At 41.1% G+C, this 13,366-nt stretch overlaps 1 protein-coding gene across 1 annotated transcript in view; it reads right to left on the reverse strand.

The window, feature by feature from the left end:
• NFX1 (nuclear transcription factor, X-box binding 1) overlaps window positions 1-13,366 on the reverse strand; it is a 235,223-nt gene that overhangs the window by 107,170 nt on the left and 114,687 nt on the right. The window contains exons 11-13 of the mRNA XM_032803700.2: window positions 11,021-11,051; window positions 7,017-7,099; window positions 3,837-3,945 (exon numbers count right to left, since the gene is read on the reverse strand). Coding sequence (XP_032659591.1) covers window positions 3,837-3,945; window positions 7,017-7,099; window positions 11,021-11,051 — 223 coding nt within the window. The remainder of the gene's footprint in view (window positions 1-3,836; window positions 3,946-7,016; window positions 7,100-11,020; window positions 11,052-13,366) is intronic.

Below are 13,366 nucleotides of genomic sequence, written 5' to 3' on the forward strand. Positions count from 1 at the left end.
TCCCTATGGTGGAGGGCTGGGGCAAGATTGACATACAGATCCAGAAATTTGGCCTTTTGCATCCAAAAGCTCTGCAGCTACTGCTAGTCATTGTGAATCTGCATTATGATGCGACCCTAACAGTCAGTGCTTATTTCTCGGGCCCAGAAGCAGCACTTCACCACGTGCAGCTGCTCCGTGAGTGGCAACCATCAATCTGAATTGTTTTTTGCTACGTCCCTTAAACTGTCCTCAAACAAATCGTCATATCCTCCATTGCTGTGGTACTTCCTGCAGTTCTTCAAATACAGAAATATGTGCCTTATATTTGCAACATTCATAAGAATAGCGTTCATAAGAATACTGCAGAGCTGTGTATCAGAGGGTGGACATTGAAAAGTGTCAAGTAGGTTTGTGGATTTTAATAAAAAAGCATGAAAATTATGGGCCATGGATGGCATTATGGGATGGAGAAAGCTACATTTTGGAAACCTGACCCCTAAGTCCCAGACATCCTGGCACGACTCATTTCTACTCCACAACACATTGTGAAAATTTTGCAAAAGGCATTAGGCAAGAAGGCAAGAAGGCTATCTGTGCTGCACTGCACTTTGCATCGACACAAGCACTCCTGGTATGTACATCCAGTGACAATGCAAACAACCAAGTATGCATGTGCCCAAGGGATATGCAAAACTTCTGCTGCTGTATGCCAACATGACTTGGGTAAATCAAAGTTTTTAGTGTAGACATAGCCTTAGTAACAGAGGTCTATCCTGTGGTCTATAGGGTCTGATTCTGCTGATAACCCATGTTGTATGGCTCCACATCAAATAAACTCTTTTTTAAAAATCAAGGAAGTGACACACAAAAAAGCCCTACGCTAAAAGAACATTATAAAGGTTGCAAAGTCAAGCACTCAAAAGTTAGGATATGCCAGAATTAACGCTGCCTGCACAACATTAATTTGTCCCACTGATGTGCATGTATTATGATACAGTTTTTAATTACATGATCAGGTGCTATTTTTTCCCCAGGATCCCTACTCATAGTGGACAGGATTTACAGTGCTCAGGGAATGAATCAGGGTTATTCAGTGAATAAGGCTGTTGACCTGCATCATTTGTTGCAAAAGTTGAAAGGTGTATATGAACAAGGGAGGGAACTGCTGGAAGAGAAATAATTGTCTTGTGTTTTAGACAAATGATAATGCTGCCCTGGAGATTTGGATTCTATCCCTGTCTCATTATTTAAATGACAATTTATTTTTTCCACATGAATGAGTAATATAAAAAGAAATACTGAGTAAGTACCCATTCAGTGAGCACTATTCATTCTGTAAAGTGACTGAGGCAGGGATCCTGTGGACTAAATAGTAGGTTATCAGGTAATGACCAACCATATATCATAATGGATATGTATAAAGAGACCAAATTAAGGCTGCATGGGCAACCTTTACTCAGGAATTTCCTAGTCTTTGAGTGCCTTACTTTGCAACCTTAGTATTCTTTAAATGTAGTTTTGTTTTGTTTTTAATATAGTAACGTTATATATAAACAGGTAAAGTTAAAATTAATTCCTCATGCACAATACTTTGGAAGCTTTATCAAAGAGGACACCGCACAAATCTGTCATATAAAGGACATTCAGTGGCAAACGTGGGAAGGTATCATGCATCAGGAAAGATTACAGTTTAAGGAAACAAGAGGAAGACTATTATAAGTAAGGATATGATTCTGTCATGGATGTCATGTTTCTGGGACCTCCATGACTTCTTCTAGGACAGGGCTGGAGCAGGGGTGAGCCCTGGGGTCTAGTGGAACAGCAGCCCCAGGGCTGAAGCAGTGGCTGGGTCAGCACCCTGGGCCCGCCAAAGCAGTGGCTGGGGTTAGGTCAGCCCTTGCCACAGGAACAACAGAGGGGCCGGAGCAGCTGCAAGCTCCCAGCAGTGCTCTGACTATTTGTCTTTTTCCTCCCATCCCTGCCTCCCCTCACTAGGGTATTTTTAGTAAAAGTCAGGCACAGGTTGTGGTCTTCCATCAATTTTTGTTTATTGCCTGTGATCAGCCCTGACTTACTAAAAATACCCATGACAGACTCTTAACCTTAACAAAAAGAAAGAAAAGGAAGGACTGTGCTAAACAAATATTTGCAAGGAAACTATTAGGAAAGGAAAAACATATCCACACTTTACAAAGAAGTGATGTGATTATCTCAAATTTGTCCTTTGTTTTAGATCTAAGGAAAAACTTGAATGAAGCGAGAAAGAAAATAGCTGCCAGTAGGTAGTTAAAGCACCGTCAATGAAGACATAGGATTAAAAGAGATTACATTATACTCAGATGAACAGTTAAGAGGATACATGGCCAAATTGAAGGATGTGACCTGCATGATCTTTCCCCTCCCACCCTAACTTCTATAATTTCAATTTGTAAGCAATAATGATAAGTTAAAGATATTTTGGTCCAGAACAATTTTACACAATGCAGCCAAGAGAAGATGAGCATCATCATTACCAGGAGGCGTTGGAGATGGATTGGCCATGTGCTTCGGATGGAAACTGATTCCATCACCAGAATAGCAATAAGATGGACACCTGAAGGCAAACGAAAATGTGGTCCCCCAAAAATAACATGACGAAGAAATGTGAAAGCAGAGCTGAAAAACCTGGGGCAGAGCTGGGAACCATTGAAAGACTTGCCAGAAATAGACAAGCTTCTCCTTGCCCTAAATGCCAGAGGCGTAATGGGTACTAACTAACTAACTAAAGATTCATTTCTGTAGCAAAATGCATTTAAACACAGAAAGATGGAGACTGGGTTAATTGGGGACAAGGAATAAAATGAAAACTCTATGTATGGCTACACTATGGAGATTACACCAGGATAGCTATGTTGGCATAGCTATTCATCCATTACTTTGTAACAGAGACAGCCTACAATGACAGAAAAGGTTCTTCTGTCTATGTGGAACATCACCTCCTTGGATGTCAGTAGCTACATGGATGGAAGAAGCTGCATCTACACTGGGGGTTAGGTCAGCATAACTATGTCAGTCATGGGCGTGGGGTTTTTTCACACCCCCAACTGACACTTATTTATGTTGCTCTAACCATCAAACCCCAACACATACAAAACATGTCTGAATCTGTACATTTTAGTAATCACCAAAAATTATTACTATTTGATGGCTGTGTGTTGGTCTCAGTGCAGTATCAGTAGACAGGTGTTGACTCCACAGACGTTTCCATAATTCGACATCTGAGCAGAGAGTCCAAGAATCTCCAAAGCATGGAGATGACATAAGTTCCATTCCTATAGGTGGTCCCACTAGGCTGGAGTTAAGGTACACAATTGGGCCAGTATGGAAAAATTTATAGAGTCTGGTTCTGTGGCTAAACGAAGCCAGTCTGCAACACTTTCAATTTGAGACCTTTTAAAATAAATTTAGTGCTTGTGGAAAAAAAAACTGATGAAACACAACTGGGACCTTAATTCTTATGAAGAACTGCTTGTGTCTGTAAAGTTAATCTTGTTCCTAAGTGACTGCAGGATCAAGGCCTTAAACTGTACGTAAACTTAACTGAAATTATTTTTTTTTAAATATAAATCCTGTAGTGAAATTATTAAATCTAACAAATAAAGTAAGCCCATCTAATTCAATTATACAATTTTGTTACTCATGGCAAAATATGGCAATCATGATCATCTTCAGCATCTGAATTTTTATTATAGAAAAATAATGCACTTTCAATAATACACCTAATCAAAGAATAAACCTATTAAAGGATCAGCATTTAAAATGTCTACAGTGCACTAATCTTCTAAAGATAAATATATGTACTGTAATATACTCACTTGTCTGCCAGCATGTTTGACAGTTGCCACGGTGACAAGGTTCTTCACATCTATGAAGGCTACAATTGAGTTTGCGTCCACAAACCAAGGGACACTTATGTTCTTTGTCCTGGAAAAAATATTTATGAAAAATTACTACATTATCAATGCTTTTCTCCTCTAAAATGCCCCCCAAAATGGCAAAACATGATTAAAATCCACTACTGGCCATGACCCAAGGATAGAACAAATTAACTGTCATTAAGATTCTTTTCATATCACATGCTGAGCATTTGTGATTAAGTTGGCATTTTCTGCAATATTTTTATGAAGACTATGTATACCTCAGTCTCCCCATATACTGTAGCGTTACCTGTTTCGGGTGGTGGTGGTGATGGGAAGGTCTGTATACTCTCAGGGCAGGCTAAAGACAAAAGTGTGAGAGGCACCTTTGGCTTTAGGCTGCTGGTCAGCAGCATAGCTGTCTGGGACTAACTGGGCCTTAATCCCCGTGTCAGTGGAGAAACCACAAAGCAGATCACTGGGATATTGAAACCTGGCAACCAATGACCACAGATTGTCCCTCTTCTCTGCAAGAAGACAAGAAGCATTTTCCCAGTTCAGGAACAAAGGATGGGGGCAGTGTGAGATGGAAGTTAAGGGCTAGAGGGCGAAGATCTCCCCGCAAGTGCAGCCGTGCAGGGGAAGAGCAAGTCTGGTCCCTCCCTAGCGTGGCTGGGACACTCCCAGCAGCACAGGGGAAATCAGACCCACACCCACCTCCACCTCCGGGAACCTCCTGCAGCTGTAGGAAGCTCCATGGGTGCTGCCTTCAGAGCCTAGCTCTGAATGCAGTGCAGAATGAGGGTGGCAATCCCATGACCCCTCTACAACAGCTTTGCAATCTCACTAGAACCCCATTTTGGGTCTGGACCCTCATGGTTACAACACCGTGAAATTTCGATATAAAAATGTGAAAACGTGAAACTGACCAGAATGGACCATGAATTTGGTAGGGCCCTATTCATTTTTCTATGCTAACCAAGGTCTTCCTATGCTGCATTCTAGTCGACAGATAAACCCCTACAGTTTGACAACACTTGCTGAGTGTCACTGCAGATGCTAGTGGAGGTGCATTGCTCTCTAAGATTGTACAAGTGTCTCTCAGGGGTCTGTCTCAGTGGGACTTACTGAATGGAGCTCTTGGTGTGAAAGCCCAGAGGTTCAGTCTAAGGAGGCAGAAAACCACATGGCTTACCCTGGAGGAAGAGTGAGACCCCAAGGGGGTCTGGCACACTCAAAGGATCCTTCCTGAGACTACTCCAAAGCTGGGGTCATAGCACCAAACCTGTAGATCTATGACAGTATCTCATTCTTCAGCTGGAATTTTATCAAATTTAGGACTAGTATATACAAAGTTGTGTGCTGGTATAGGATTTGTATTTGGTAAGAGGTGTGATTTTTTTTTTTTAAACCAAAGTTGTTATTTTATACAACTCCTAGCATGGTCACAGTTAAATTGATATATAGATGCGTTATACTAGTATAGTTTACTCCGCTTCCCATACGGGAATAGCTATACTGGTATAAAGCACATTTATACTGGTATAATTGTATCCATACCAAATGGTTGTACTGCTTTAAGTATACTAGTATAGTTAAAGTGGTACAGCTTGTGTGTTAACAAGCTCTTAGTTCGGTGGTTCTCAACTTATTTTCATGTATGCGGCCCACAATATGTTACCTGGGCTGCAGGTTGAGAACCACAGCGCACCTCCCCAAACCCCCTCACAGACCCTTATGCCCAGCAACCCCACTCAGAGACCCTCCAGAAAGCGGGGCCAGACAGCCGAGCCCCTGGAGCCGGCCCCGCGGTGGTCAGGCAGCAGTGCAGCCAGGCCTGCAGGGGCCAGGCAGCAAGGCAGCTAGGACCCCAGCTCTAGGGCCATCAGCACACAGCTGAGTCCTGTAGCCTTTAGCACACAGCTGGACCGCAGCTGTGTGCTAATTGGGCTGCATGTGACCTGCGTGCCATGGGTTGAGAACAACTGTCTTAGTTACACAATCACACTTGGGTGCACAGCATTAATCCTAAAAACATTTTGAACAAAGTGTAAGGATGAATATTTTACATTACAAAACAGGGAATCTACACCTTAGGAGCATTTTCACATACTATTTTTTAAAAAAAAAAAATAAGTACAGATGTAGCATTTTACACTGAACCATTTCTTAGCCCTGGTCTACACTACGGGGTCAGGTCGAATTTAGCCGCAATTTAAAAATGACCACATCCACACAACCAACCCCATTTAGTTGACTTAAAGGGCTCTTAAAATCGACTTCTGTAACTCCTGCCTGGTGAGGGGAGTAGTGCTAAAATCGACCTTGTTGGGTCAGATCTGGGGTAGTGCTGATGCAAATTGACGGTATTGGCCTCTGGGAGCTATCCCAGAGTGCTCCATTGTGGCCACTCTGGACAGCACTTTGAACTCTGATGCACTAGCTAGGTACACAGGAAAAGCCTTAGGAACTTTTGAATTTCATTTCCTGTTCGGTCAGTGTGGCAACATCAGCTGCACTCAGCAGCACAGGTGACCATGCAATCCCAGAATCACAAACGAGCTCCAGCATGGACCAAAAGGGAGACACTGGATCTGATTGCTGTATGGGGAGAACAATCTGTGCAGGCAGAACTTTGATCCGAAAGAAGAAACGCAAATATATTTGCCAAAATCTCACATGGCATGTTGGACAGAGGCTACACCAGGGACACACAGCAGTGCCGCGTTAAAGTTAAGGAGCTCAGGCAATCCTACTAAAAGACAAAGGAGACAAATGGTCGCTCCAGGTCAGAGCCCCACACATGCCACTTCTATGAACAGCTGAATGGCATTCTAGGTGGGAGCCCTACCACTATCGAACCTGTGACAAATGTTTTTGCCCCATCAGGTATTGGGAGCTTAACTCAGAATTCCAATGGGCAGCGGAGACTGCGGGAACTATGGGATAGCTACCCACAGTGCACTGCTCTGTAGGTTGATGCTAGCCATGGTAGTGAGGATGAATTTCAGTGACTTAATGCGCTTAGTGTGGACATACGCAATCGACTGTATAAAATCAATTTCTAAAAATCGACTTCTATACTATTGACCTAATTTCATAGTCTAGACATACCTTACACTGTATAAATGAACTTACCACACAGCAAATTTCATTACACTTGTGTCGTCCACATGACCGTTTCTTGTTACATCGCTTGTCACACATAAATGTAATATCAGCTGTTCAAATAGAAAAAATATGTTTATTATTTAAACATTCAACTTTTGACTACATATTATATGATTGCAATAAGTAAATGTGTGTAGCAAGACCACATTAAAATTAATATGAAATGAAGAAAATAGGGTACATTCTTACAGGTGCAGCACAAATCACTGTATAGAGAGGCTATTATAATGAGGATTTATAATGTGACACCGGACCAAACTGTCTTTTATAATTCGTTTGAAACATAAGCCTGGTGGTTGTATTTTGGCTTCTTGCTTAATAGCCTCAATATTAAAATGACCACCACTAGTCTTTAATTAAGGGGAATGATCCTGGTAAGAAAATACCACCAACATTTGATTTTTAGACCATTCAAATTGGCGACAGATTGTAAACTGACAATATACTGATTAAATGCTCTGAGCAAAAAGTCCCTGTAAATGGCAGGTTACAAGAGAAGTGGAGTCACTTGTGAGGTACTTCCAATGTGGGCTGACACTGTTGCATTTCAGTTTACATTCAAATACCTACAGCAGTACCTAAGCATGCCGGCAGAATAGTGACAAGTACAGATAAAAGCATAATTTGGAAGTTTATAACAACATACTTAGAACTACTTAAACACATAAAGAAAGTGGTTCATGAAACAGCTAATGGATTTTAAAAATCTGAAAATTTGACCATCTTTATGTTGCTACATAAAGTAGGGAATATTAGTTACCGGTGACACTGTTGTAGTCTCCTCAACTCCCATCCTACAACACTGAATTCAAAGACAGTGTTATGGTGACACCTACTGGAAGCAGGGAGGCAAAGAATTCTAAAACCCTGCCCCTGATTCCGTAAGTCTCAGTTACAACTGCATCCCATCAGGAAGAGAACTTCCAGATCTATAGAGAAGGAAAAAGTATGAAAGACAGAAAGAAATAAAACAAGCAGCAAAACAACACCCAAAGGGGAGGTGGATGAGATATAGTATAGAAGAGGAAAAGACAGAATTACTGGTAATTTCCCCCTTTGTTGTATGTCTTTCTCTTCCATCTTACAACACTGGATTAAGGCACGAAAAGAAGATGTAGCAAGCAGTAACCAAGGAGGTGGGACTACCTTAACATGCCACTATCAGGTCCTTGCAGCCAAAGGAGGTATCCTGAGAAGTGGAGATACCTAACTGATGACAACTTATAAAGGAGTGAGGAGATGATCATGCTGCTATCTTACCTTATCCACGAAAGCTTCAGCATGTTCACTGCTCATGAAGATTTCTCTAGCTACATGGAATCTGACAAGTTTATCTGACAGTCTGGTCATATGCTTTAAGAATATAGCATAAGACCCACCTACCAAAAGCTATGGTAGATATAGCATTACCTTTGTAACCCTGCTTTGACTTTCTAAACTTAGAATAGGATTAAAGTTGACAACATGCTTAACATCCAATAAATGCAGCTTCTAGTCGTGGGTGGGGAATACTAGATTAGGACTGAGAGGAGAAGAACAATAGATAGAACGTGGTATTCATCATGTGAACAAATTCTGAATGAAACCAAAAAAATATCTTTCTGGAAAACAAGGGAAGTAAGGAGGAGAAAAGATGAGAGTTCAACTCATTCACTCACCTGAAATCACTCTGGAAAGAAAACACATCTTAAAAAGGAAAGAAGTTTGTCCTAAGGCCTTTCATGAGAATTGGCTGCATCAAAATCTACATGGATGAGGATCAAGTTCCATTGAGGGATCACAGGATGAATTACTGGTCTTTGAGACCATTTCTTGAATACTAACAGAGGGAAATCCAAAATATCCTGGTACCACATCAGGCCACAAAGAATTTCTAGCTCTGACAGCAAGAGAGTATACATTCTGCTGCTCTCCAGACAGTGGAGAAGCCTCTCTTTGAGAAATGGCTCCCTTCAAGCTGAATGAAGCCAAACTGAAATGAAGGCAATTGTAAAACAGGACCTGGAAAAAATAGATACTGGGAAGCACTAATCACTAACAGGATCATCAAATCAAAAACAGCAATAGAAGAGTGGTTGTGAAACAGAATCACAAATCCAGTTCATCAGCCTGAGCAGCAAGGAAAGCAGCACCACAGTTCCCTACTCTACCCCTCAGTTGAGGGACACAAAGACATGCAGGGCCACAGGCACAGCCTCAATAGATAGTGCAGGTCAAAAGATTTCAGTCTTGTGTGCATGCGAGAAACAGTGGTACTGCTGTTCTTTTTTCTTCTTATGGTCCCTTGGCACTAAGTAAGAACATTGCAGAACTCTGTGGCCTACAGGACAATCCAGACCCCCTGAAAACCAAGAATTTTTCAGCATTGGACTTTGTGGTCACGTAAGGTTGAAAGCGTACAGAAGGGCCTGGAATCAGCTCTTATTCTGAACCTGTCCTTAAAACTCTCGTGGCTTCCTCTATCACATGGATCCTAGTTGGCACATGCAATGCTTCTGACCAGTGAATATCCAGAAAAAGCCCCACTAAATTGGCAAATGCCAAGCATATCAAGCATTGACAAGTGTCTGAAATGTGAAATGTTGAGCTACAAGATGAACAGCCTTCACTATTCCTAATGGTTAAAACACCAGTGACTAAAGCCTCTCCCAACAACACAGGAAATTTCCTCTAATAAAACAAAGAGATGAAGATTAAAAAGCTAAAGACTGCTATATTTGTCTAAAATCGACTATTCAGTAGAAATAAAAGGGTAGACCCACTACCAATGAGCAATTGGCTAGATGTATTCTGTGGGTTTTTTGTTTATTTTTGCCTTCCTCTGAAGCATTAGAGATGAGGTGGACCAGTGGTCTGAGGTGATACATAGAATCTATTCTAGAAACTTGACTAGTGTGTTTTGCTCATAATGCTCCGTGTTATACTTATCATGAGATTTGGAGCTGAGAAGGAAATTTTTCTCCAGGTCAAATTGGTTTATATTTTTCCACCTTCCCCTGTAGCATGGGGTTCACCTGCTCGGATCATCTCACCCAATCGATTCCCTGCCATTGCAAGGCCTCTGTCGTTGCTCTCCAGTTCTATGCCTATGGCACACAATATAGTCTGCTGAGGGACTGAAACGTTTTGGACTGTATAAAGTCTTTGGGCTTAATATGGATTGGAATTACAATCCAATTAGAAAATTTTGCTTACGAAAACTTGAAACATTAAGTATTTCAGGAGGAGAAAAACTCAGATACATTTTATGCTGCACACTTTCTGTTAACTTTTTTAAACAACTATTCTGATATAAAACGCTAAACTTAGGGTTAAGATTGCACAAGTGTATTTGACACAACAGTGAAAATACTAGAAAAAGGGGAAAAAAAGTTTAGAAAATAAGGTTAAGTAATTGGTGGAGACTTTTTGTCTGAAAAGTTCTAAAGGTCTTCCTCTCCATGAGGTTACAAGTATAGATTTAATAAAAGATCTAGTCAGAAGGAGAATAAACCAACTATTTGCATTGGAAATTTCTAACACTGAAAGCACATAGAATGGTATACTGATGTATTTACTATTATTTGAATCCTGCTACAGATTTGAAGAGGCATATAAATATATGCATATCCCTGCTTTGATTCCAAAGAATTCAAAGGTTTAGACCATATTTAAGTGAACAAGAGTGTTAAACATCTAAAATAAACCTTTATAAAAAGCAATCAAAGCAAATAAATAGTACACAAAAGTAGCAAAAATACATAAAATCCAAGACCACCAACTTTGCACATGAAATCAGAGTACTGTGTACTGGATGAAATTGACACTACACTTCATACAACCTCCACTGGTATCTGATCTTTTCATCCACATACTTTCATTCAATATATGAAGTAACAAACACAAAAAATACATCAGTTTGAGTAGAAAGTTTTTAAAGCTTCTATTTCATAAAGTTGCTAATACACTGTTAGTATATTACAACTATTTACCTTTATTTTTGAGGAGGGCACATGGGACTTCCTAAGAAACAGACAGGAAAAAGATTAAGTCACAGCAAATTATATGTAGCAATAGCTTTATGTTCTAGAAAGCTAACAACTACATACAGTATATCAAATGAAAAAAAAAAGTCAAGCAATTGGTTTTTAGCTACTACAAATATTTGCATACATAGTAAGTGGGGAAAAAAGATCTGATCTTACAGGGAGGGGAAGAAATGGAGGTTACTGACCTATAACAGAATGTTCTGGTCTATCTGTATTCCACACAAGTGTAGGTGTGCATTCCATGTGCTTGTGCTCAGAGATTTCTAGCAAGTAGTGTCCACTGGTCCTGCAAAGTTTTTCTCCTTATCCTTCAAACTGATGGTATAAGGGGCAGTGTAAACCAATGCCTCTCTCCAATTCCTCTCCTACCACTAAAGCAGAAGGATCTGAACCAGAGGGGAAGGAGGCTGCGTAGTGGAATACAGATAAGGACCAGATATTTTGAAGAACCTCCAGTAACAGGTCAGTAACTTGCATCTCCTCTTGGAACATGAGACCCTATGTGTATTCTACCTGTGGGTGATCGATAAGCAATATTTAACAGGAGGGGGTATGAGGATGCAGTTGGTATAGATACTTGTAATACCACAGTCTGAACAGCTGCCATCTGTAGAGCTTAATGTTCTAGAAAACTACATCTGTAGCTGCATCCATAGAGGAGGCTTGAACTAAGGCCTAATATTTTGTGAATGTATGGACAGAGCTCCAGGTAGCCGCTCCACAGATGTCCAGTATAGGTACCTCTCGAAGAGATGCTGTTGAGATTGCTTGTGCTCTAGCGGAATGGGCTCTCACTCTATTCAGAGGAGAAGTGTGGGTCAATTGGACACAGAATGATGTAGCCAGAGATCCAGTTAGCGATTCTTTGAGCAGATACCTGTCCTCGCAATCATTCCACTATAGTGCCAAACAGTCTTAGTGATTTATTAATTGATTTTGTCCTTTGCAGGTAGAACATTACAGCTTGTCTGATGTTCAAAGAGTGAAGTCTCTTTGGAAGTATGAGATTTTGGGAAGACTGCCATTAAGCAGGCAGGTCAATTGATGCAAAGCTCAGAAATTTCTTTATGGATGGATTTCAGGCAAAGGGAAATAATCTTCTGACGAAAACAGGATAACCACAAGTGCTCCCAATTGGCTCTGGCTTCTGGCCAATGTGACAGCAATTAAAAAGGTGACCTTTGTGGGAATGTGGGACATAAAACGTTGCCAGTGATGCAAATGGTGATTTGATAAGTATTGATTGTACAAGGTTGAGGTCCCATTGTGGTGCAGTTTTCACCACTAATGAGAAGGTCCTACCTAGACCTTTCAGGAATCAAATTGTTGTTGGGTCAGTAAGAATGGACTACCCTTCTGCTGGAGGGCAGAAGGCATGCTTGTTGGACCCACAGGGAACTAATAGAAAGCCCTGAGATGGATTGTCCAGAATAATGGAATAGTATATCTCCCCTGGAACTATGGCCCAGGGGTGTCCTGGAGCAGTAAAGAGTGAACTTTTTGATTATTTGGGATGTGAAAAGATCCCAGGATGGTGTTCCCCACTATGCAAAGATCTTGTTCAGGACAGAATTGGGTATCTCCCTCTCATGGTCTGTGAGCAAAGTGCTTGCTGAGACTGACTGCTGGAGAATTCTGTGTGCCTGGTAGGTACATAGCAGAAAGAATTATGTAATTTTTGGTGCACACAGAGAAGAAAAAGCAAAGAGTCCTGTGGCACCTTATAGACTAACAGACTTATTGGAGCATGAGCTTCCGTGGGTGAATACTCACTTCGTCAGATGCACGTATGCGACTAAGTGGGTATTCACCCACTAAAGCTCATGCTCCAATATGTCTGTTAGTCTATAAGGTGCCACAGGACTCTTTGCTGCTTTTACAGATCCAGACTAACATGGCTACCCCTCTGATACTCGACAGAAAGGAAGGGATTTTTGCTCCATTTGGTTGTTTACGTAAAAGACAGTCATTATGATGTCTGACAGTATTTGGACATGTTGAGACTGAATAAGTGGGAAGAATGCATTGCAGGCGAGATGGACTGCTCTCTGCTCTAGTAGTCTGATATGGATACTGGCTCCTGAGTAGACCAAGTGCTTTATGCCGTGTGGTTGTCCAGGTGGGCTCCCCATCCAATCAGGGTTGCAGCTTTGACAACGGTTGCATCAGGTGTGGATGTAATTAAAGAAACTCCCACAAATACTTGTTCTGGGTTTATCCACCAAGCAAGAAAAGCTGTGACCTTGGTGGAAATTGTTACTCTGGTGTTTGTGTGGTCTCTGCCTGGTG

This window comes from Chelonoidis abingdonii, chromosome 2 (assembly GCF_003597395.2).
Source record: "Chelonoidis abingdonii isolate Lonesome George chromosome 2, CheloAbing_2.0, whole genome shotgun sequence".
Lineage (NCBI taxonomy): Eukaryota > Metazoa > Chordata > Testudines > Testudinidae > Chelonoidis > Chelonoidis abingdonii.